Raw genomic sequence first — 24378 nt, forward strand, 5'->3', positions numbered from 1 at the left:
TTTCCTCCTCTGCAAAACCGGGCTAACCATCTGTCTGCCATTAGCCAATGAGTTTGATAAAGATTAAGTGAATTAATTCAAATAAAGTACTTTGTTGGCAGCAAAGTGAGTTGCTAAAAATAACCTAATAAGCAGGCATGATAATCCTGGCATGCAATTAACTTTCAGATACAAAAATGCAATGAGGGGCACCTGGATGGCTCAGTCAGTTAAGTGTCTGATTTCAGCTCAGGTCATGATCCCGGGGTCCTGGGATTAAGTCCAGTGACGAATGTGCTTATCCCTGCAACCCCCTCCCCGCTTGTTCTCTCTCTCTCTCTCTAATGAATAAAATCTTTTTAAAAATGCAACAACAATGGGTTGAGGGGGGAGGAATCAAAGTCATCTACGTATAAGCCATTAATAAGTTTTTAAAAATTCTTCTAAAATCTTTAACTCTCTCCATTCCAAGGAGAAAACTTTGTTATTAAAGAACAGGGATTCTAATCCTTTTCTGAGCTACAAACTCCTTTCCTTTAGAACGTGTTGAAAGCTCTGCCTTTATGTGCACATAAAACTCTGTGTTAGCACTTTAGTCTCCCACAATCATTCACTGTTTGAGGGGTTTTTTTTTTTTAAAGATTTTATTTATTTATTTGACAGACAGAGATCACAAGTGGGCAGAGAGAGGCAGGCAGAGAGAAAGGGGGAAGTAGGTTCCCTGCTGAGCAGAGAGCCCAATGCAGGGCTCGATCCCAGGACCCTGAGATCATGACCTGAGCAAAAGGCAGAGGCTTTAACCCACCGAGCCACCCAGGCGCCCCACTGTTTGAGTTTTGACCCAATAGAGGATTAATAAATTAATCTACTGAATCATAATCAATTGTAATGCTCCATGAATCTGCGTGTCATCCTTGTGCAAGAGCCATGCTAACCTTCTCTGTATCGTTCCAATGTTAGTGTATGTGCTGCTGAAGTGAGCAGCATAATCACTTGTAGAAAAAGGAAAACGGAACAGAAAAATATCGTAATGTACCATTCTAAGTAACAGTAGATATTCTGTGAAATTTTAATTTCAGTTTTATATATGTGAGTAACATAAAACTTTATTTCTTACTGTGGAATATACATTTTATTAAGTTTAAAAACCACTACTCTAGATAAACTTCACCTTTTAACTCTTCTTTACTACCCAGAACTTCCACTATTACCTTTGATCATTAAATGAAAAGAAGGAAAAAGGGAGGGAGGGAAGGAAAAAAAAACAGTGGGTTTCTTGAGTGAGGCTCATCAGTTAGATACCAGACTTCCTCGCTGGGAGGGCACTGCCCTCTAGAGAGCATTTGGAAATAAACAGACAGGTGCTACTCACATTTGGTTCAGAGACGGGCAGAAATGTGTAGTGACCATTCTAACTGCCACAACAACTGACAGGTACTACTGGCATTTAGCTCACCGAATCCAAAGATGCCGAACATCCTATAATGGTTGGAATAATCACACATGATTGGGCTAAAGAAGAATCGCCCCACCATATAGTCAACTGTACCTTCCCAGCCTCCAGCTGAAAAGCACTGAAACCAGATCAGCAGGAAAGCACAGCTTAACTCACCAGCAACTCCCATCTATGGATACCTCTCCACACACACTTGACTGAAGCCTTCCTGCAAGAATGGAATAGGCCACACATATGAAAGCACGGAGTGCTCCTACAGAATCTAAAATTCTGCTCCCAAGGGGCTACAAGCATCTTCAGCTCTCCCTCTCCACCAATCACCAACACCCCTCATCCACTGGAGAAGGACAGGAAACTGTGAGTATCAAGGCAGCCTAGGTCCCTGGACCACTGCCAGCAGGGTATCACAGCCTATACCAGGAAACCAAAATTCCAGAAACACCTCTGAAATTGCAACTGCATCAGAAGAAATGAGAGTCATTGTGAATTTTCAGGTTTATTGTGTAGCCTGAAATTTGTTAACTGGAGCATATAACCCACAGTATGGACATTCTCTTGCATGAAAATCACAAGTCTTTGCTTCCCCCTTCCTCGAATTTTTGCCCTTCCAGGTAAGACCTCAAGCCCCAGCTACTACTCCATACAAAAATAACGCCCTGGACTTTCTTTGTATACCCTGCCAATCATGAAGAAGGAATGTACAGACATGCATGTTACTTTTTAAATGACAATAGACACTCTGAAGTTATTCCCAGTTTTATTGTTTGCCTTAGAAAATAAACCCACCAGGCCACTCAGGAACAGTATTTCTGAGAATGAGGACCCAGAGTTTGTGACAGCAGAGACTACCCATGTGAACACAGACATACTGGGACTGCCACCATCCCCCATCCCCCCACAACTGCCCAGAATCTTTTCTCCACATATAATGATGAGCAAGATCTCCCTATGCCCTCTTCTGAACTGCCAGAAGTCAGATTTAATTCCAGCACAAAGTCAGTGCCATAAAGACGAAAGATCTAAATGGGGATTCAGAAAGGACAAGGTTCCAGAATATGGGATAGGGCCAGGAGCACTGGCATTTCAGTAAGAAGAAACATCGACTGGTTGAATCCTCAAATGAAAAGAAATACAGCACAGTTTATAATCTTAAGCCTCACTGACATTTTTCCAGGCCCTCACATGGACCACCCTCTACCTGCCTCAATTTCTGACATCTCATTAAGAAGAAATTAATTTGGTATGTATGGGGTAAAGTTTTCTGATTTTATAAAATGTGAGGGAAAAGCCTGTCTCTGCCATTTTTTTTTTTTTTTAAGATTTTACTTATTTATTTGACAGAGAGAGACACGGCGAGGGAGCGAATACAAGCAGGGTAGTGGGAGAGGGAGAAGCAGGCCTCCCGAGGAGCAGGGAGCCCGATATGGGGCTCAATCCCAGGACCCTGGGATCATGACCTGAGCTGAAGGCAGACGCCTAACAACTGAGCCACCCAGGTACCCTGCCATTTTTTTTTTTTAAAGTTTTATTTCAAAGAGAGAAAGAGAGCACATGTGAGTGTGGGGGGAGAGGGCAGAGAGAGAGAGAATCTCAAGCAGACTCATCACTGAGCACAGAGCCCAACGAGGGGCTCAGTCCCACAATCCTGAGATCATGACCTGAGCCAAAATCAGGAGTCAGACACTTAAGTGACTGAGCCACCCAGGTGCCCCCAGCTTATCTCTGATATCTTACCCAGGGCTGTCACTTGATTTGGTTCATCTCAACAGATAGTGTCACAGTAATAGCTAACTTTGCCCAGCAACTATTTTCCCCTTCTCTTATACCCACCTCACTCAATCCTCCCTCCTGGGTTCAAACAGACCATATGGCTAGCCTTCCCTGCAGTTAGGTGCGTCCGTGAAAAAAGCTGCCTGCTCTCCCCTCTTTCCCCTGACTCGGGGGCTAGAACAGTTGAGGTATTGGTGAGGCTGTTTTGATCATGCAGATGAGAATGCCCCAATGGAATGCCAGGGCAATAAGAGAGAAGGAACCCAAGTCCCCAGGTCCCCAGACGGCATCCTAGAAAAAGGCCACCTCCCTGGCCTGGAGCCATGACTACCCATGGACCATTCATTATGTGACAAAGAAGATTCCACTTTGTTTCAGCCTTTGTTTTTTGGGTCTTTGTTATAGCACCTTAGCTTTTACCCAAACCAATAAATACCATGTCTGAATGTGCCCTTGCACAACCACTCCTTGTTGTGCCAGTTCTTGAAGTCAGCACGCTTCTGCACCAAAATGCGGGGGCAAGCAGATCCCCGGTCTTCCATCCCAGGGCTCTGACACTGTCTGAGGCTGAGGGTCCTCCAGGACTAACTTGCACAAAGGAAATCTTGTTGAGGAGCCTGTCATGCCTAACTCATTTATGGCACGAGTCTGTCATTGTTGATGTCTTAATTAAGATGGCCCCCTACGAGCAAGTCCATGGGAAAACCTGAGAAACGTTTACATAAGAGAAGCTGTCTGACACAGACTGTGCTGATACCAGAAGAAAATGCATGGAACCACTGAGAGGAAGTTAGAAAGATTAGGCCAAGTACTTGACAGGACCCAGGCCTGGAATTCTAGACCTGACTTTACCCATGGAAATCATGGGAGAGCAGCTGCCTCATGCAAGGTCCCAAATCACTATTTGGTAAAGTGGGGGTACATTATGAAAGACAAGGGACCCCAATAAGAGCTACATGTCTTTCTCAGAGCTTACAGGAACTTGGGTCATCTTGACACATAGAATGTAGCCACAGAAGCCGGAATTCACACTCAATTTCACTCCTCAAACTTCAAGTCCCTAAAAGCCAAAAGTCCAGTTCTAGAACACTTAAAACTTTGCATGAGCAAACCATGAAGAGAAAAAGACTTACTGAGCAACCACTATGCTGGACAGCAGGCCTGCCAATATTATCTCTCCCAGCAGCTTTCAATTTTACTTTGTTTACCAGTCAAGGGTGTTAAGGATGAATGGATAAACAAAATCCAACACTACCTACAATGGAATATTATTCAGCCTTTAAAAAGGGAGAAAATTCTGATACAGACTATAATACAGATGAATTTTTGAAGACACCATGCTAAGTGAAATGAGCTAGTCACAAAAAAGACAAATACTGTGGGATCCCATTTATATGAGGTATCTAGAGTAGTCAGATTCACAGAAACACGAAGTAGAATGGTGGTCGCCAGGGGTGGGGAGGAGGCAAAGTAGAGAGAAGTTGTTTAAAACATACAGAGTTGCAATTCTGTAAGAGGAAGAGTTATGGAGATTGGTTTCAACAAGGTGAATTTATTTAACACTACTGCACTATATATTAAAAACAGTTAAGACTATTTACAAATTTATAAAACATGAATTTTATATTATGCATATTTTACCACAATAAAAAAAATTCAGAACTATACCCTAGAACAGTAGACAAACTAAATTACAAATACATACACCATATTTTGATTATGGTGGCAGCTGCAAGCCATCAAAACTCAATGAACCTGTAAAATGAGCAAACTTAATTATATATAAATTCTACCTCAATAGGGTTGAATTTTTTTTTTTTAAAAGAATGTTTATTGTGAGACTGACATATTTCTCCCCCCTGAGGGGGCACACCCTTCCTGGAAGAGCTGCAATACCAGGTCAATGGATGGAGAGGATGGAGCAAGCTCCCATTCCGTCTCCTAGTTCCAAAATCCATTTACTGTATTGTCCTTGGATAGAGGACATATTAGATATTAAACTGCTAAGAACAGACACTATACTTGACCTTAGCCAAAAGGCTGGGAAGTAACTGAAAATTTTTAGTAAAGGTCTCAAACTCATTGGTCTTATCACTGATTCTGTGGCTTTCCAATCTCAAATTTATCCTCCCGCCCACCAACCACCCCACCCTGCCCCGCCAAACCATGTCAAATCAGCCTCATCCTCAAAGCTGTAGGTGCCACACTTACTGCAAGATGCTCATCTTGAGCTGAAGGCCATGGAGAACCTCGATCACTCTCTGCACATCGCCAAGAAGCTGGTGGGTAGCCACAATCTTCTTAGCATTCTGGTGGGAGTAGTTCTCTTCTAAAAAGGCCAGGCCATGCATATGTCCCCTGCTCAACCACTCCTTGTCATACCAGTACTTGAAGCCAGGCCTCTGACCTAAAGCAGTGACAATGAGAGAGTTAATACTTGGCCTGAAGGAAACCCAGACCCCTGCATCATTGTACAATATCACACAAATTACTGGAAGGATGGATTCCTGTGTTCATTTTATTTATTCATCCAATAAACATTTACTTGGTACCTACTATATCCTGGGCTCCTATTAGGGATGGGAAATGAGGCAATAAGACATGTAAATTTCCTAATCTCCTAAGAACAGGCCAGAGGTGGAATGGGAACTTGGGTATCTCTTTAAATTTAAATCACATCATTGCATCTCCTATTTAAAACCCTCAATGACTTCCCACTGCATACAGGGAAAAAAGAAAAAAAAAGAAAAGCCCTAACACTGGCCTAATGAACCAACTGGACCCAGATCCTTCCTGCCCTCCTTGCCCCACCCTCACAGCCCTTACAGTGGTCTCCTTTCAGTTCCTGGAACACATCCATCTTTTCAGTCTTAGGATCTATGCTGTAGCATCCTCTGTCTGGAGCCCCTGAAGGACTGGCATCTTTCCACTTCCTCAGGCCTTTTGTTACCTTCAAAGTAAGAATTCAACACCTCCTAACTCATTCCCTATCTGGATGCTAAACTCTCCAGCCAAAGCACTCATCCCTATCTAACATCTTTTTGCTTATTTGACTTATTTTGACAACTGTTTCTGGCCCAACCCCACTAAGAGCAAGAATAATAGGAACCATCTTGTCTGTGGTTGTGTCCCCAGCATCTGGCAAAGGACATCTCGAATGGATTTATCAAGTGGAAAGAAGCTCCAAGTCCCCCTTTCAACTGCCACCTACACCGCCTTACTAAATATAAACAGGCAGGCACCCTCCCTTCTCTGAACCTCCATCTCCCATCTATTACAATGACAGAGGAACTGGATGGTTTTAGTGGTCTTGCTCATCACAAGGATCCTTAGGAAGAACTGAAAACAACTACATGTGACTCAGCAGTATTTCCTGCTCCAAATGCTCAAGGAACAGCTTTCAACCAAACAACCATTTACCTCCCAATATCTCTAAAAACCCTGAAATAACCCACATAATCCCTATCAAGGTCCTTGGGCTCTTTCTAGCTTTACTAAACACATGGTATGGATATAACTCCATTCTGTAAAAAACATCTTTAAGTAACCTTTAAAGAATAAATCTGTTAGGTTAAACTTCTGGTCCAAGACACGGCAGAGTCAAACACAGGCTATAAATATGAATGTAAAGGACACAGAGCATTTGACTCCAGGAGGAGTCTATTTACAGCCCTGGCAGTTAGAGTTGTAAAAGTTCAGCAAGTATAAAGAGGAGTTGATGAAGATGGGGTGCATGATTTGTAAAAAGGGAAACATGGAGAGAGGGGAGGAGTGGGAGATAATAAAGTAGACAAAAGAGATTTTTAAGCAGTGCTAAGGAGCCCGAGGGATTATGTGTGGCATCTCAGAGGCAGCTGCTGCACAAGTGGCCTGAGCAGCAGGATTCAGAGTAGTCCCACCTGCTCTACAAAACGAAGGTCAAAGAACATGGTTCTCATCTCCTATCTGGCACTAACTTGCTGCTGATCTTAGCCCCGTCATGTCCCTTCTGGGCCTATATTTGCTCACCTATCAAATGTCAGGGCTGAACTAAGTGGTCTCTCAGATCCTGCCCATTAATAATAATTTGTGGTTCACAGACTAATCTTCTGGCCATATTCTTTCCTTGGGATAAAGAGAGAAACAGATCCCTCTCCATCTATGGACTAATCTAGCACAAGGAGATATAGTGTCACAACAGAGGTCATCAGATCTCAAGAGGACACACCTGCTAGAACACAAACTACAGTGATTAGCCCCTCCCTACACAACCAGCAAAATCAAAATCTGACCCCATGAGTCAGTTCTAATTCCAATTTGCTTTGAGATTGGGAAAGTCATTCATGTCCCTGGGCATCAATTTCTTCATCGTAAGCAAAAACAGGAATAGGAGCTCCCCCCAGAACCACCCCATAGGACAGAAAGGATCCACAGAAGTAGAGGCACTTAAGCATTGTCTAGCCTTGCCTAGCCTTGGGATCATGGAACTGGAGCCAAGGGGAGAAACCTTACAGGTGGTGAAGGGAAAAGATACCACCATCCCACTGACAGCAGGACAAGAACCACAGATATATAAGACTTCCGGAAAAGGGAATCCAAGAGCCACAGGCCAGTCATGTGGCCATGGAACAATGAAACTAAATGATCCTGTTGAAGGAATTATTCACTGGTTTGGGTAGCAGTCAAGCCCTATCAATACACCTTTTCCCTTCCCCTCAAGGGCTTCTCTCTCTTCCATGTGGCAATGATGCAATGGAGGGCAGGTGCCACCAGAGGGAGCAGAGGCAGGTTCCTAAAAAAGCCAAAGACAGAGCCCACATCTTCATGAACCCTCAGTAACAGGAAAAGGTGCTTGCTCCAGCAGCACACATTCTAAAACTAGCTCAATACATAGAAGAGTGGCATGGCACCTAAGCAAGGCAAGGATGACAGGCAAATCTGGAAAGCATTCCACAGCTTTTTACAGTTTTAGTCATGCAAGATGGAAAAAGTTCTAGAGATCTGCTGTACAACACTGTGTTTATAGTTCAGAAACAATACTGTACTGTACACTTAAAAATTTGTTAAGAGGGTAGATCTCATATTATATAATTTTTACCATAATAAAAAAGTAATTCTAGCTCAAGGCCAGGCTGTCCACAGGCTTCCCACATACTCTCTCACTGCTAAGTTCAGGACAGCAGTCTACCAGGTGAGCTAGCAACAGGGGCAAGGAGGAGTCAGTCTAGCCAATGTCGAAGAAATAAGTCTCAATATCACAGACAGTGAGGCTGCTCCATGGCCAGCTGTGAAAAAGGTTACATATTGTTAATATCCCTGACTCCAGAAATCTCTACCTGGAGGGTCTTGGCAAACATAACAGGTGTATTTCTCAGGCACATTTTCTTCCAGTAATCCCATGCAGACCCCATGCTGCCAGCACTGGCACTCTTCACACTGTTAGAATTAAAGAAGCAATAAAAATTAAACTCAGAAGGTATCCTCCATCCAAAAGCAAGATGCATTGTGGGGGGGAGGGGCTGTGAGAGGGAGAAGGAGAGGGGAGGGAGAGGACTCCCAAATGACCTACTCAGGAGCCGAGCTACAACGACAACTGTGCCGGCCATGGTGGCAGCCACTAGCCACCTGTGGCTCTTTATATTTAAATTAACAAATTAAGTTAAAATTCAGCTGCTTAGTCCTATTAGCCACAACTTAAGTGCTCAAAAGCCACGTGAAGTAGTGGCTGGTGTACCAGACAGCACAGATGAAGACCATTTAGATCTATAAAACAGCGATCTCAAAGAATGACTATTTTCACTCCCATTTCTAGAGACTTTCACTTTTCTGATCACATTATGAAAACAGAGGGGAAATGTTCAAGTTCCTAGAGGAAGATTAAACTGGAAAGACAAAAACCTGAGTCTGAATTCTAGCTCAGACATTCCTTAGCTGTATGACTTTACACAGGTCACTTCTCCCTGGGCTTCAGTATTCCCCAAAATGGGGTACTCCCCTACTTACCATGGGGGCTGTTTGTGAGGAATTATGGGGTCATATAAAAAAACTCCCATCAAGGAGCCCAGTACACAGCCTTCATGCACCTATTACTACTACAACTAGGCAACCTAATTTACTTTGATACCTCCTGGAATAATCCCACGCTAGCACTTCAAGTTTATTCTCTCTCAATCTTACCAAAGGTCACACAGCTGAGGAGAGGCAACAGTGGATCAGAACACAGGCCTGGCTAACAGCAAAGCTAGTTCCACTGCCTTACTTGGGTAAGGGGCCAGAGGGAGAGTGGGGAGGAGGGGCAGGAGGCTGAGAGGGAAAGAAAGGAGCAGATAATGAAGGCACACCCCCCACCCCCCCCACCCCCCACCCCCCGTGGATGGCCTGAGGATAGTAAGCCTGAGGGCTAAGGGTCTGGAGGGAATGGAAAGTAAAAACGATGCCAAATGAGATACGAGGACACTTCATGGAATCTCAAAACAGGACCCTAAGACTTTTAACTATGCAAACAGACAGCTCTGGAAGGTGGGCAATGAGCTTCCTTCCCAGCATGGCCTTGAGGGTGGGCCACTAGCCTGGCCACAAGGGACTAAACTCCAAACTCCAAAGCTCAGACAGCCCTCGGCTATTTGGAGCCAGATAGTCCCTAGCATCAAGAAGGCTTTCCTGGGCAGATAATCCCCTAGGAAGCTAACTGCGTCAGAATCAACAGAGGCAAAGCTGGAAGACAGACATTAGCTAAAGTCTGATGCAAATTCTTTAATTTACAGATGAAGGAACTAAAGGCTCAGGGAGAAAGTAAACACCGCACAATAACAAAGAGTTAGTTGTAGAAAACAGAATTAAGAATGAATGTCTGTCTCACCAGTAAGTTTGGAAATATCTTGAGAACTGGGATTCACTAAAATTCAATCAAAGACAGCTAAGTTGAAAACTTCAAAATAACTTTTTTCGTATGGGTTTGGCTAAAAAAGATTATTCATTTTTTAAAAAGTTTAAATTTAGAAATGAACAAGAATAATAACAGAAAAGATAAAGTATCTAAGACTAAACCTGAGACTAAGAATAGAATATCTAAGATATCTAAGAATACCTAAGAATAAAACATACAAGATCTCTGTGAAGAAAACTTTAAAGGACTAAACCTGAGACTTAGAATATCTAAGATATCTAAGAATATCTAAGAATAAAACATATAAGATCTCTGTGAAGAAAATTTTAAAATACTACTTAAAGGACACAAAGACTTAAGTCAATGGTAAGGAATATTGTATTCTTGGATAGCAGGAGTCATCAAAAGGAAGTCCTTTCTCCTTAGGTAAATTTATAAAAATAATGTAGTACCAAATAAATAGTAAGTGAATAGCTGTAGAACTGGATAGAAGGTGATCCTAAAATTAATAGGAAATTTATAAAACAGAACAAAAGGGGGTACAAGCCCTATCAGATATTTTAAGAATATTATAAAGGTAAAATAATTAAAATAGAATTGTATAAGCAAATACACAGACGGATCAATGGAAAAGGAGAATCTAAAAAGCAATCCAAACACATATGGAAATAAAATAAACGAAGCTGACATTTCAGTAACAGGGCATGGTGTTGGGACAATTGGGTAGTTATGGCCCTTACACCTTATACCAGGATAAATTCCAGGTGGACCAAATATTTACATCACTTTAAGAAGATTAAGTGGAACTTCAAAAGTACCAGAATCAACCACGAGCAAATTCTGTTACAAATTTTTCTATAAACTTTTATGATCTTCCAATGAGGAAGCAACTGTTATTTAAATTTCAAAAGCCATTAAAGGAAAGTTTGATATAGTCGACTCATAAAAACAAACAAAAAATCTGACAGATGACAGAGTGGGTACAAGTAGTTTTAACTGTTTTTGCAGCCAATACAAAACAAGGTCTAAAAAAGCCTATACAAATGAGTAGGAAAATGACCAACCATCCAACAGAAAAATGGATAAAGGACATGAACAGACAGGTCAAAGGAAAATATCTAATTCTTAAAGAAAAAAGATGTTCAAATCAACCACTAAAAGAATTAATGAATAGTTATTTGAGTTAATATAATTAATGTGAAATCAACCAGACCAATAACATGCATATACTTTAGTATTTCTAGGTTTGGGGATTACATATAAATATCAAGTAATTCTTTATACATTTATGTACTGCCTGAAGTTTTTATAATAAACATTTGCTTTTATCCCAAAAGTGTTATTCTCATGAAGAAATATTTACAGAGCATAATTTTCATTTATATATATATATGTGTATGTGTATTCCAAAATATTAACACTGCTTATCTCTAGGTAAAAATAATCTGGGTAATTGTTTTCTTCTTTGTGATTTTCTGTGATTTTCCAAATGCTACAAATATGAAATTTTTTAAAATTTATTTAAAAAAACAAATTACATGGGCGCCTGGGTGGCTCAAGCAGTTATGCGTCTGCCCTCAGCTCAGGTCATGATAGCAGGGTCCTGGGATCGAACCCCATACCAGGCTCCCCTCTCAGCTGGGAGTCTGCTACTCCTTCTCTGTGTGTCCATCCCCCAGCTCATGCTCATGCCCACTCTCTCTCAAATAAATATCTTTTTTAAAAAATTACAAAGTGGCTATACCAACAGACTATATTTTCACTTATCTTTTTTTTCTTAAGATTTTTTTTATTTGAGAGAGAGAGAGAGCACGCATGGTGTGCCAGCAGGGGGAGAGGCAGAAAGAGAGGGAGAGAATCTCAAGCAAACTCCCTGCTGAGCGTGGAGCCTGACCAGGGACTCAATCTCAACACCCTGAGATAATGATCTGAGCTGAAATCAAGAGCTGGGCGCTCAGTGGAATGAGCTACCCAGGTGCTGTTCTTATCTGAAGAGCAAAGATAAAGTCTGATGATAACCTATACTGAAAAGGGTGCTCCTAAGACTGTTCACTGGCACAGCCTCCACAGAGAGTTTATATAATATTGCTAACAACAAATAGAAATATTTATCAAAATTATACATGCACATTACCTGTGGCCCAGGAATTCTACTTTCAAAACTTGGTCCAACAGGTGTACTTACACAAAATTATTCATTACATTACTGTTAAGGTTAGAAACCATCTAAATGTCATCAACATGGGAAGGGTTAAATAAATGATGATCCATCTATGATGCAGCCATAAAAAAGAATAAAGAAGCTTTTTTTCTGTTTGAAATGAAATAGGCTTCAACATATATTGTTAAATGAGAAAAGATATTGAAAATACTACATAACTGTTTTAAAAAAAAAAAAAAAGATGGTTGCACAGCGATGTAAATGTACTCAATTCATCTAATGCCACATACACTTAAAAATGGTAAATTTTATGTTATTTTACCACGTAACTGAAAAGGTGGTGTGGAGGAAGAGAATACATTTGTTATTGCTTGCTGAGCCATGGAGTGTTTCCAGAATGCTACACAAGAAGCTGACAAAGGGTGCTTCCCATGAAGGCGAGCTGGGGGTCAGATTTTTTTCTCCATACCTATGTATACTTTTTGGACTTTGAACTATATGAATGCTCTAGCTAGCAACAACTAAATAATACAAATCTTAAACAAAGCTTTTAAAGTGGACTTCTGGTTAAAACTGCTACACAACTTTTACTGGGTTTGGCACCTAATATATATTTGTTAGTCTAGGGCAAACTACACCCAAAGGCTAAATTCAGTTCATGCCCTGTTTTTGTAAGTAAAGTATCATATGAACACATTCATGTTCATTTATTATGTAATGCCTATGGCTGACCAGGGCAAAGCTGAGTAGCTGCAACAAAGAACACAGGACCCTCAAAGCCTACAATACTTATCACCTAGCCCTTTAAGAAAACGTTTGCCCAAACCTTTCCTGTAACAATTAAAATAATTTAAATATCAAATGGAATTCCTGAGGTTCATTTTTATGTGGTACCCAGATTTCTCAAACATTCATGATTATTAATTAAGACTTTAACCTCCCAATGATTTAAATTATTGCCACTGGTAAATAAAATCAAATAATAATTTACTTGAATAATGTTAATACCAATCAAATAATGAAAATGATCAGAGAACATTACTCCTCTAAAGTAACGTATGCCTCTTCTAGGAAACAAACTCTAAATATATGCTAGAGTAGGGGCGCCACGGTGGCTCAGGTGTTAATAAGCATCTGCCTTCGGCTCGGGTCCTGATCCTAGGGTCCTGGGATTGAGGCCCACATCAGGCTCCCTGCTTAGCAGGAAGCCTGCTTCTCCCTCTCTCACTCCCCCTGCTTGTGTTCCCTCTCTCACTGTGTCTCTCTGACAAATAAATAAAAATCTTTTAAAAAATAAAATAAAATAAATGTATTTTAGCGTAGTGCAAATTACCAATATAAGTAAAAAAATTATTTAAAAAATAATCACTGAACATTCCTAGATGACAAATACATTTAAAACTAGATGATGAATATATTTACAAGTTTAAATTACATTTGTTCCAGAGCTCCCTCCAAATGTATGTCTTTTACTAAAGTTACTGAGTGGAAAAGGTACATTGCTCATAATGACAGAGAAAGTCAAAAACTGTCCCTCTATACCACAAAGCCAGCTCTAGACAGCAAGGGGACAGCAGAGAAAAGTCTTCTACAGCAAAATATAAGGTGTTTTGAAGTGAGCTCATCATCACAATACCATAGGAAGCCACAAGTGTTGAGCTGAGCTGAGCTAGGGGAAGGTCATGCAGAGCCTGGGAAGCTGGAGATGAAAGCAGTTCCTGACTCTGTCCTAGAACACCTGGTATGGCCTCAGCAGCTCCAAACTTAAGTTTCCTCATATACCATATAATGCCACACCAAGGTCTACCTCCCTGAACACCCCATCATCCTTGCTACTTATAGAAAAGTCAGTGGGAAAACACAGTGGATCAGAACTAGGTCTCTTCTACTGATGAGCTGGAAGAGCCCTGCCAGGAAGGGCCTTCATTACTCACCCACTAAAGATTTCTACGGACAAATGAAGAAGAAATCAGGCTTCCAAGACCCAGAACTGACTACACGCCCAGAGAGACAGGATAGAAATTAACCATCTTCAACATCCTTTCAAAAACCAAATTAAAAAAAAAAAAACTTCTACTTAGATAGTTTCCATGTTATATAAGAGTTTTCAAATTGTAGTCCACTGAGCTTCAGAGGTTCTGCAAATGAGTATCTTTTTTAAAAACAAGACTATTTTTAAAAATTAAAACCAAAAATGCACATTCAAATGTTTCCCAAACTTAAACTTAAGACAACACAACCCACCAGTATACATAACTCTGTACTGCTAGGCTAGCTCAGTATTGTGCTACACTTGGAACAAAGCTTTCCCTCCCATCTCATTAATCAGTGATTACACAGCATACTGTTTAGGAAAAGTCACCCATACAAATGGCCATGTCCCACAAAAAGGAAAACTATTGAATCACTGAAATGCTTCAAGATGGCAACAGTCACAAACCTGACTGCATATCAGACTTCATGGGAAAAAGCATACCATTCACATTTCTGAACTCAAAAGTGAAGATGACCTATTATGAACTTTCAAAACTAATGCTTTTAAACTTGTTACACATTTCGTGGCTCTATGAAAGAATCCATTCGGAAAATGCGTTCTGATATTTAAAAGGATTGAAAACCACTGACCTAAGGCTTACTAAAGGTCATAAATATCAGATACTATTCGAGACCATTTATGTACTCTGAATTCCCAGAGGTTACCATGAAGGCTACTGAAAAACAGAGAAATTTCCAAAGAATCCTGACCAATATAACCATGACTTACTTGAACAACTCAGGTTCCCTGGACAGTCTAGGCAGCTGCCAAGACATGCGGGGTATTAAGCCAGCAGGCCAGCAGCCACCTCACTGAAACTGTCATTAAAAGCTAGAAAAGGGCCCGAGGCAGGCAGGTGCTGGCCAGTGATGCTCTCCCCAAGCAGGAAGGGAGGCCTACCCCACAGGCACATCCCAGAGATGGAAATGACAGATACAAGTGTCAGGAAAATAAAGAACAAGAAACAAACAAGTTATGAAACTGGCCTCCATTTCTTAAGGCCATATAGAAATTTTACATCAGAGAGAAAGTAAGGGACCATAGGAAGATTCAACTGCCACTCCAGAGATTCGGATCCCTGCTGTTCAACTCCTCACTGTGTGACCACAGGCAAGGCCCTTCCCGTTTGTGGGTCCCAGCTGCCCCAAGCAGAGTGTAAGACTTTTAGACTCAGTGATGTTTCAAGTCCTCTCTCATTCTAATAATAGGCTATTTACACCAGCCTGAGATTCAGAGGAAGCTGAATTATAAAGTAATAAGCTCAGCATGCTGCTGGTAATAGTGCCTACCTGGCTGGGGCTTCTAACATGACTCTATGTCTGCTGTCCTCAAACTGCAGTCCCTGCAAATTCCTTCCAAGGACCAGTTTAGGTTTCCCTATGCCTGTCTCCTGGAAGCTCTACTTACTTGAATCATGAAGTCATTTTCCTCCTGAACCTCACAGATGCAGCGGACCACTTCAAAATCATAGCGGTCATCCCCATCAAGTTCTTCATCTGGATTGGTGGTCACATCAACATCTTGACCATACTCCTCATCGCTCCAAAGAAAGCTCTCAGAAGAGGACTCACTCAAATTATCTTCCTCTGAGAAGAAAGGAAAAACAACAGTCACTATTTTAAATTATAATTGCAAAATTTTAAAAAACCTAGAATGTCAAGAGCAGAAGTGACCTTACAGCCCTACTCCTCTATGAACTTTCACAGAGCTGGGAAACAGGAACTCCAGTCTGTTCCCTGGGCCTGTCATCTAGCAACAGCCCAAATGATGCATGCTGTCTGGTGATGAACTGAATTCCATTCCTCATTTTACTGAGAGTAAAGCCCAAAGTAAGTGGCACCTCAAGGTCACAGAGCTCATTGGCAGAGAGGCTACAACACCCCATGAACTACACATATCATCATCCTAATGATTCAAAGATGTTCCTCAACCTCATCCCTTCCAGCCAGGACCTGGCTTACTGTCAAATCTCCATCCAGAGCCACCTTTAAAACTCTGTCAACAATAGGAAAGGAAGAAGGGGCAGATTCCAGGGATAATCAGAACTCTAGAATCACTAGATGTTGGTGCCTGATTAGTTATAATTACAGCTAACATTTACTGATCATTTCCTTTGTACCAGACACTGCTGTAAGTACTTTCCATATAATTGCTAACTCTTTCCAAATTCACAATCAACCTCTAAATTGCTGGAAAAGCAGCAGCTTCAATGTTGACTCAGATATCCCCAAGCAACCAGGTTAGATGCAGAGTCCATGAATAAGAAATGGAGCAATGAAAAGGGCAGGCATGCGAGAGGATGGGGTATAATGGATTTTGGGGGTTACAGACATACTGGTCTGGATGAACCTAAAAGGCATTCAACTAAAACCAAAGTTGGAGAGAAGAAAAGTTCAGGAAAGGCACAGCTAATTGCCTTTGGTTTATCTGACATACTTCTTTATTTTGAAAATATAACAGACTTATACTTGCAGAGGGCCTGGGGAGTAAGTTACAGTGTCAACATAAATCCAGCCTTCTCTAACTATACTGCTATACAAATGATCAAGTCAGCAGACAGTCTCCTTACCAGATACTTTCACTTTCCCTTTATGGTTTCCAGATTCTGAGCCATGGAGCTGTGGGCTCATATGGACCCCAGGCTTATTCGAGGACCCGCACCTGGTGACAGCAAATGCCTTAGGTGGAGAAGGTTCCTGAGAGGTATCACTGATCTCCTCACTGCAAGGGCATTCTGGAAGATAGGATCAAAAAGGAATTAGCATGCCCAAATATCATCAGGGCATTCCAGAATCAATCCCACCCAACCAACAGCTCCACTGTTCAAACAACTCCACGGGCAGAGGACCAATTCAACTACAAAGGGGTGTGGAGGACAGATTTAGGGATTAATACTTCTAGCTACTTCCAAGAACCTCAAAACCAAAAGCTTCCTCCTCACCATCACCCTTCTCCCTTTTTTCTGATACGATTGTTTTTCTAAGCCAAAAGATATATTAAGAACAAAAGATGGCAGGGCACCTGAGTGGCTTAGTCATTAAGCATCTGCCTTTGGCTCGGGTCATGACCCCAGGGTTCTGGGATCAAGCCCCGCGTTGGGCTCCCTGCTTGGCGGGAGGCGTACTTCTCCCTCCCCCACTCCCCCTGCTTGTGTTCCCTCTCTCAGTGTCTCTGTCAAATAAATTAAGTTTTAGAAAATCTTGTGGGTTTTTTTGGTTTTTTTTTTAAGATTTTTATTTATTTGTCAGAGAGAGTGAGCACAGGCAGACAGAGTGGCAGGCAGAGGGAGAAGCAGGCTCCCTGCTGAGCAAGGAGCCCGATGTGGGACTCGATCCCAGGACGCTGGGATCATGACCTGAGCCGAAGGCAGTCGCTTAACCAACTGAGCCACCCAGGCGTCCCATGTTTTAGAAAATCTTAAAAAAAAAAAAAAAAAAAAAAGAATAAAACATGGCAACCCTCTGGCTCCCAAGGTTGAACACTGATTTTCTTAACATCTTTGTTGGAGTTAGACACACACTCTTTGAGAAGTAAATCCTTTATTAAAAGGGTTCAAAGATAATGTGTTTAAGAGTTGTGTGTAGGGCGTGTGGGTGAAGCAGTCAGTTAAGCATTCGACTCTTGCTTTCGGCTCAGGTTGTGATCTTAGAATCACGAGACTGAGCCTCACATTGGGCTCTACAGTGCTCTACACTTAACACAGAGTCTGCTTAAGAATCTCTGTCCCTGGGGCACCTGGGTGGCTCAGTGGGTTAAAGCGTCTGTCTTCGGCTCAGGTCATGATCCCAGGATCCTGGGATCAAGCCCCGCATCGGGCTCTCTGCTCGGCGGGAAGCCTGCTTCCTCCTCTCTCTGCCTGCCTCTCTGCCTACTTGTGATCTCTGTCAAATAAATAAATAAAATCTTAAAAAAAAAAAAAAATCTCTGTCCCTCTCCCTCTGCCCCTTCCCCCCAAAGATCTCTCTCTCTAATAAATAAATCTTAAAAAAAAAAAAAAAAAAAGTTGAGTGTACAAGGGGTGCCTGACTGGTCCAGTTGGTGGAGCATGCGACTCTTGATCTTGTGGTCATAAGAGCCCTACACGGGGTGTAGAGATTACCTAAAAGTAAAATCTTTAAAAAAAAAAAAAAAAAAAAAAGCTGCGTGTGCAAACAAATACAGTCATTCATCTGTATATCTTCTCTTACTATAATGCTTTCACATTACCCTATGACAAGAGTACCATCATACTGGCCAATGCAGCAAGAAAGAAGGCCTTGCTAGATGACAGTGTGGCCCAGAAACGCTCAGGATGAACACTCCTCCCTTGCCAAGGTCCATGCTAGGTTGATCCCACAAGCTCCCTTAAAGGCTTGCTGGGGGGCGGGGAGTGGGAGGTTGGGGGAACCAGATCGTGGGTATTAGGGAGGGTACATATTGCATGGAGCACTGGGTGTGGTGCAAAAACAATGAATACTGTTACGCTGAAAAGAAATTTTAAAAATTAAAAAAAAAAAAAAAAAAAAAGGCTTGCGGGCCCCTCCTCTCCTCAGTGCAATCTCAGGGCCAGGAGAGAAAGCAATCCCTTCCCAACCCATGATAAGAAACCCAAGTGAAACACCCCAGGGGAAAAATTACCAGGTTTGGTTTTCTTTTTCTTTTTCTTTTTTTTCTTTGGCTTCACTCTCACAAACTCTTTGAATTTCTTCTCTTTATTCTTTTCCTTGTCTTTTGCAGCTGGAATTAAAAATAAGTGTAAGTCCTGGCTTTCTAACATCTTGTTTCTAAGATGTTTATTCTCAAATAAGAATGTCCAATGTGAAGAACTAAAGTGGGCAAAGGGACAGAGTTCTAGATCTGGCTCTGCCTACGAGGTTACCTGCTATCCCCCTCAAGGCTCTGGAACCTGTTCTCCATCATCTAGCCTTTAGACCAATGGTGAGCAAATTCTGGCCCACTGCCTATTATTTTAAGTTTTATTGAAACACATGATACTCGTTTGTTATATATTGATGATGGCTGCTTTCATGCTTCAACAGCAGAGTTGAAGAGTGAAAATGGAGATTTTGTGACCCTCAATGCTAAAAATATTTGTCTGGCCCTCTACAGATTAAGTTTGCCAACCCTACTTAGATCATGACTCCTCACTGGCTACATACTACAATACCCGGGTGAGATTTTTAAAAAGTGAGTGCCCAGGTCCCACTCACAAAGATGCTGATTTATGTGGCTTACAGTGTGACCAGCACATCAAAAAAGAATTTTTAATAACTGAAGTACAATTCACATAACATAAAATTACCCATTAAAAAAATGAATACTACATACCTTCCAAATACCACTTCATTCTCTGCTACTCTTCACTGCAAACTCAAGTCACTGACACTCCCTATCCAAACTTCTCACTTCAGTTTTTCTTAATTCCATTCTAAAAAGCTTCCCACCTACCACTTTAAGATTGTTTTCAGTTTTCAAAGTTAACAGTAGCTTCCCCATTGCAAAAATCCCGTTGTTTTGCTTATCAAATGTGTCCATAGCATTTCAAATACTTGATCAAGCCTAACTCTGCAGAGGTCAAGAAGGGTTTAAGCACACATAGATCCTAGGACCTAACCACTCTACTCCTAGATATTTACTCAAGAGAAGGGATTCCGTGTCCACACAGAGACATGCACATTAACACCCACTGAAGCTGTAGTTTTCATCACACAAAGTAAAAAATGCCCAAATGTCCATCAGCAAGTGAATGAATCATTTGTGGTGCATTCACACAAGGGAATACTTTTCAGTGATAAAAGTATTAAGTATTAATATGTGCAGCAACCTAAGTGAATCTCAAGTATGCTAAGTGAGAGGAGCCAGATAAAACCTAGTACATACTGAATAACTCCATTTGTATAAAATTCTAGAAGACAAAAAGTAATCTATAAAAAAAAAAAAAACAGTGCCTAATGAGAGGAAGGATGGAGTGAAAAGGAGGAATTAAAAAAGTTCATGGGGAAGGTCTGGGAGGCAACAGATGTGTCTACTGTCTTGACTGTGTTGCTCTTCAAATTATACAATTTAAATACAGGCAGTTCACTGCACAATTAAACTTCAATAAAGCTGTAAAAAGAAAAGAAAAGAAAAGAAAAAGTCCAGTGGTATGTAGGGCATTCACCATGTTGTACAACCTGCTCTACCCAGCTCCAAAACATTCCCATCACTCCTAAGGAAAATTCTTTATCACTAAACAGCTTCTCCCAGGTCCTCAGTCCTTAGTGACCACCATTCTGCATCATGGCTACAGATGTATCTATTCTGGACATTTCATATAAATGCAATCACACAATACGCGACCTTCTGTGTCTGGCTTCTTTCACTCAGCATGCTTCCAAGGGCATCAAAAACACTCTCCAAGTGATTCTGATGTGGATTCAAGATGATCACAAAGCAGTTATGAGGTAAGGTAACAATCAGATTCATCTGATTTTAACTAAGCACTTGTGTGCAAAGAAACCACAAACATCTCACTTAATCCTAAAAACAACCTGTGTATATCGTTTTCATTTTACAGATGAGGAAACTAAAAGCTCAGTGAGGTGAAGGCACCTGCCTGACATCACGCAGATATTTGAAAACAGGTGCTCTTCAGCACCATGTCAGCGCCACAGCCCAGCGCCTCTCCCTACTGGGCATCCAGGAACCATCAGAGAGGATAGTGGGCTGCCCTCCGTAGCTGTCAAGCTTGGGCTCTACAGACAGAAGTTAATCAACTGGATAAAGAATACAGGATTTAAGGGTCTCTAAGTTCCCTCCCAGTTAAAGTACTCCACAACTGAGAAAGTTCAACAAACAAGAACTCCAGAAAATACCTTGGTCTAATTTATAAAAATACTCAATTTAAGATTAAGAAACCAAGGTCCAAAGGAGTAAGTTGACCTGGCCAAGGTCATACAGCTAATTAGCAAAACATAGTCAAATGCCTCCTGAATTTCATAAAAGCTATCAACCATATTTATTTTCCTCTGACCCTGGGAACAGTCTTCCTCAGATACAAAAACAGAACTCATGAGGCACCTGGGTGGCTCAGCAGGTTAAGTGGCTAACTCTTGATTTTGTGGTCATGGAATCAAGCCCCGCATTGGGCTCCACTCTCAGCTCCTAGCCAGCTTGAGGATTTTCTCTCCCTCCCACTCTGCCCCTCCCTCCACTCTCTCGCTCGTTATACACATAGAAAGGAAAAAATAAAACTGTCTTTGTTTGCAGAGACAGGACTGTCTATGTAGAAAATCCCCAAGAACTGACCAAAAACAAAAAACAAAAAACCTCCTGCTGGAACTAAGAGTGATTATAGCAAGGTTGCAAAGGAACAAGGTTAATATACAAAAGTCCACTGTTTTCCTATATATTAGCAATAAACAACTGGAATTTGAGAACAGTAAATAGGAAGAAGGCCTGCATGTCTCCACTGGAACTCAAATGAGAATTCGGGTGAGGGAGAGAAGATGATGTGGCTAGAAGTGGATCATGGGATCCTGTGGGGCCTTGTAAGGAAGTTGGTCTTTATTACGAGCGATTTAGGAGGCCACTGGAAGCATCTGAGTAAAGGACTAAAAGAAGGTGATATATTGCCTCACATATCACTTGCTCCTTGCTCAGCAGGGAGCCTGCTTCTCCCTCTGCCTGCCATTCCCTCTGCTTGTGCTCTCACTCACTCTCTCTGACAAATAAATAAAATCTTTAAAAAAAAAAAACTCTCTAAAAAGAAAAGTCGATACATTGTCACACACAAACATACAGAAACTGTTGCCCAACCCAGTTTTTTTATTTGTAAACTCTGGTTTTAATGACCTCCAAATTAAAGTAACTATATCCATTAGTTCACTAAAAGGCCAAGAGCATTAACCCAATCAGCACAAGTGGCTGCAGAAGAGATCACCTTGGTCCTGGATCCTTGAGAGGTCAAGATGTAGGGTATAAACTGCCAAGTACCTGGGCATACCCAGTTATCATCTAAGTATGGGAGGGGTTTTTTGGGTCTTTTTTCATTTTACATTTTATAAAACTGTATCACATCCTTTAAGAAACCCAAAAGGCAGTAAAAGAATGGGGCGGTTCATTCCATACAAGGGATTCCTGAAGTCCCCACATTATTCAAAGTCACATAATTCATGACTAACATTTCCATAAAATGAAGACATAATGAACACTTTCATTGGCCTTTGAAATCACATGGTTAATGAATTTTCTGTTTCTTAGGATTTGCATTAATTCAAATTTTGCATGTAAGACTTTTCAAATCATACAACTTCAAACTGGTAATTTTGCATAAAATGCAGCTATAGCTTAACATTGTTACCACGCAACAGAGGAGGAAGTGAAATTCAGAGAAGCTGCAAGATCACGCAGACTGCCGAACAGGAAAGGAGAACTCAGACCTCTGAGAGGACGTGGGCCCTGAGCACAGTCCCTGAAATAGGAACCAGGGCATGGATCTGCTCTGCAGTACACCACCACCACCACCTGGCTTCCTGGCTCTGCGGGTTTCTTTTCTCACCTTGCACCTGCTGGGTGTAGGAGACATCTATCTCCGAGAATCTCTTGTACTCCTTCACCGAGCAGCGTGTAATTGAGCAGGATTGACTCCACACTCAGTTGAATCAGTAAGAGTAATCTCATGGTCCCGGTTGCAATCTTAGGTTTAGATAATCTGAGCCTGGCCAACTGGTTCCTAGGACAGGGACTGGAATGGCCAGATATGACCCACAAGTGGGATTCTGGTCCAACATGTATAAAAAGGATATGTTTTTGCTCTCTTATTAGATTTGAATGAAGCAGTATGGAGTCTTAAATGATACTGGCTACCACCCTATGACCAAAAGGAATCCAGCCTGAAAACAGCACCGAGAAGTGAGATGATTAGACAGTCCTGGAGCCGTCCCTCCCCTGGACTGCCCCATTATGTGAACCAACACACCCCTTGATTGTAGAGTCAATTCAAATAGGATTTCCTGTTACTTGTAACTAAAAGCATCCCAAGTCTTGCTGCTGGTCTGAAATAGGGTCACCTTAAGCTTTTAAGAGTTCCCTCCAAAGGCTTCAATTAGAGGAGTAAACAATGAAGATAAAAAGAAGAGCTATTCTAGGAAGCTGTTCTATAGAGGTCTATGGTCTCTGAATGCACAAGGAAGAGAGAAAATCTTCAGAGTCTCACACTGGCTTCCAGCTGAAAACTGTGAAGTCACATGTGGCCTGAGGTGGCAGAGCTCACAGGGACAAATGTCCAGCAGTGACTAAGCTAATGCAGGTGATTCCCTGAGGTACAGGGGTAGACAAGCAGACAACAGGCAGAACTCATTCAGATTACCCATGGACACAGGAAGTCTCCTGCAGGGAAGCACTCCTACTCTCCACTCCAGGACCCAGGGGCGGCCATCCTTCCCTGGAATCCTAAAAGACCAGACTAGAGTCCTAAAAGACCTAAAATCCTAAAAGACCAGGTAGAGTGAGGGTATAGACTCTGCAACTAGATTCACATCGTGGCTCCACCACCTATTAGATGTACAGATACTGGTTCAAGTTAACCCAACTCATCTGCATCTGAGTTTCTAATTTATCAATTGGGCACAACAATACCCACCTCATAGGCTCTGTTTTGAGAATTAAACAAGACAATACAAGGAAAGACTTGGAACAGTGCCTAGCACATGGCAAGTTCTCAAATGTTAGCTGTTGCTATCTAGCTTGCGATACCCTCTCCATAAAGGATGAAACTGGTCTGCTGTCAGTTTTCTCCTTGGACAGCCTGACCCACACAATATGAGCCTGACTGCAGAGCTTCTTCTAGATTGCCCAAGCCCGGCTGCACAAAGAGCAATTTCCTGCTAAGGCTCTGGATCAGAAAGCAGCCTGTCACCTGAGGAGGGTGAGGCTTTTCTAGGATGGCCATTGTCATCTCCTCAGGCTGTAGGTGCCCATCAGAAGTCCTAGAGCCCTTCCCCCTCTATACAGCCAGCTCCCCACTTCTCCACCAGACAACTGCCACCTTATGAGAGCAGAAGGACATAAGACTACTGCTTCCAGGAGGGAAAGGCACAGAATAACATCACCATCGTCCATGGGAGAGCTGCCTCGCGGCTGGGACAAGGAGC

General features: G+C 41.8%; 1 protein-coding gene across 1 annotated transcript in view; it reads right to left on the minus strand.

The window, feature by feature from the left end:
• The window catches only part of LOC111141549 (PHD finger protein 20), a 137912-nt gene that overhangs the window by 9103 nt on the left and 104431 nt on the right, over positions 1-24378 (minus strand). The window contains exons 11-15 of the mRNA XM_022494168.1: positions 18884-18982; positions 16836-17000; positions 15674-15852; positions 8521-8620; positions 5417-5612 (exon numbers count right to left, since the gene is read on the minus strand). Coding sequence (XP_022349876.1) covers positions 5417-5612; positions 8521-8620; positions 15674-15852; positions 16836-17000; positions 18884-18982 — 739 coding nt within the window. The remainder of the gene's footprint in view (positions 1-5416; positions 5613-8520; positions 8621-15673; positions 15853-16835; positions 17001-18883; positions 18983-24378) is intronic.

Source organism: Enhydra lutris, unplaced genomic scaffold (assembly GCF_002288905.1).
Source record: "Enhydra lutris kenyoni isolate GAN:26980312 unplaced genomic scaffold, ASM228890v2 scaffoldscaffold6, whole genome shotgun sequence".
In the NCBI taxonomy this organism is placed as follows: domain Eukaryota; kingdom Metazoa; phylum Chordata; class Mammalia; order Carnivora; family Mustelidae; genus Enhydra; species Enhydra lutris.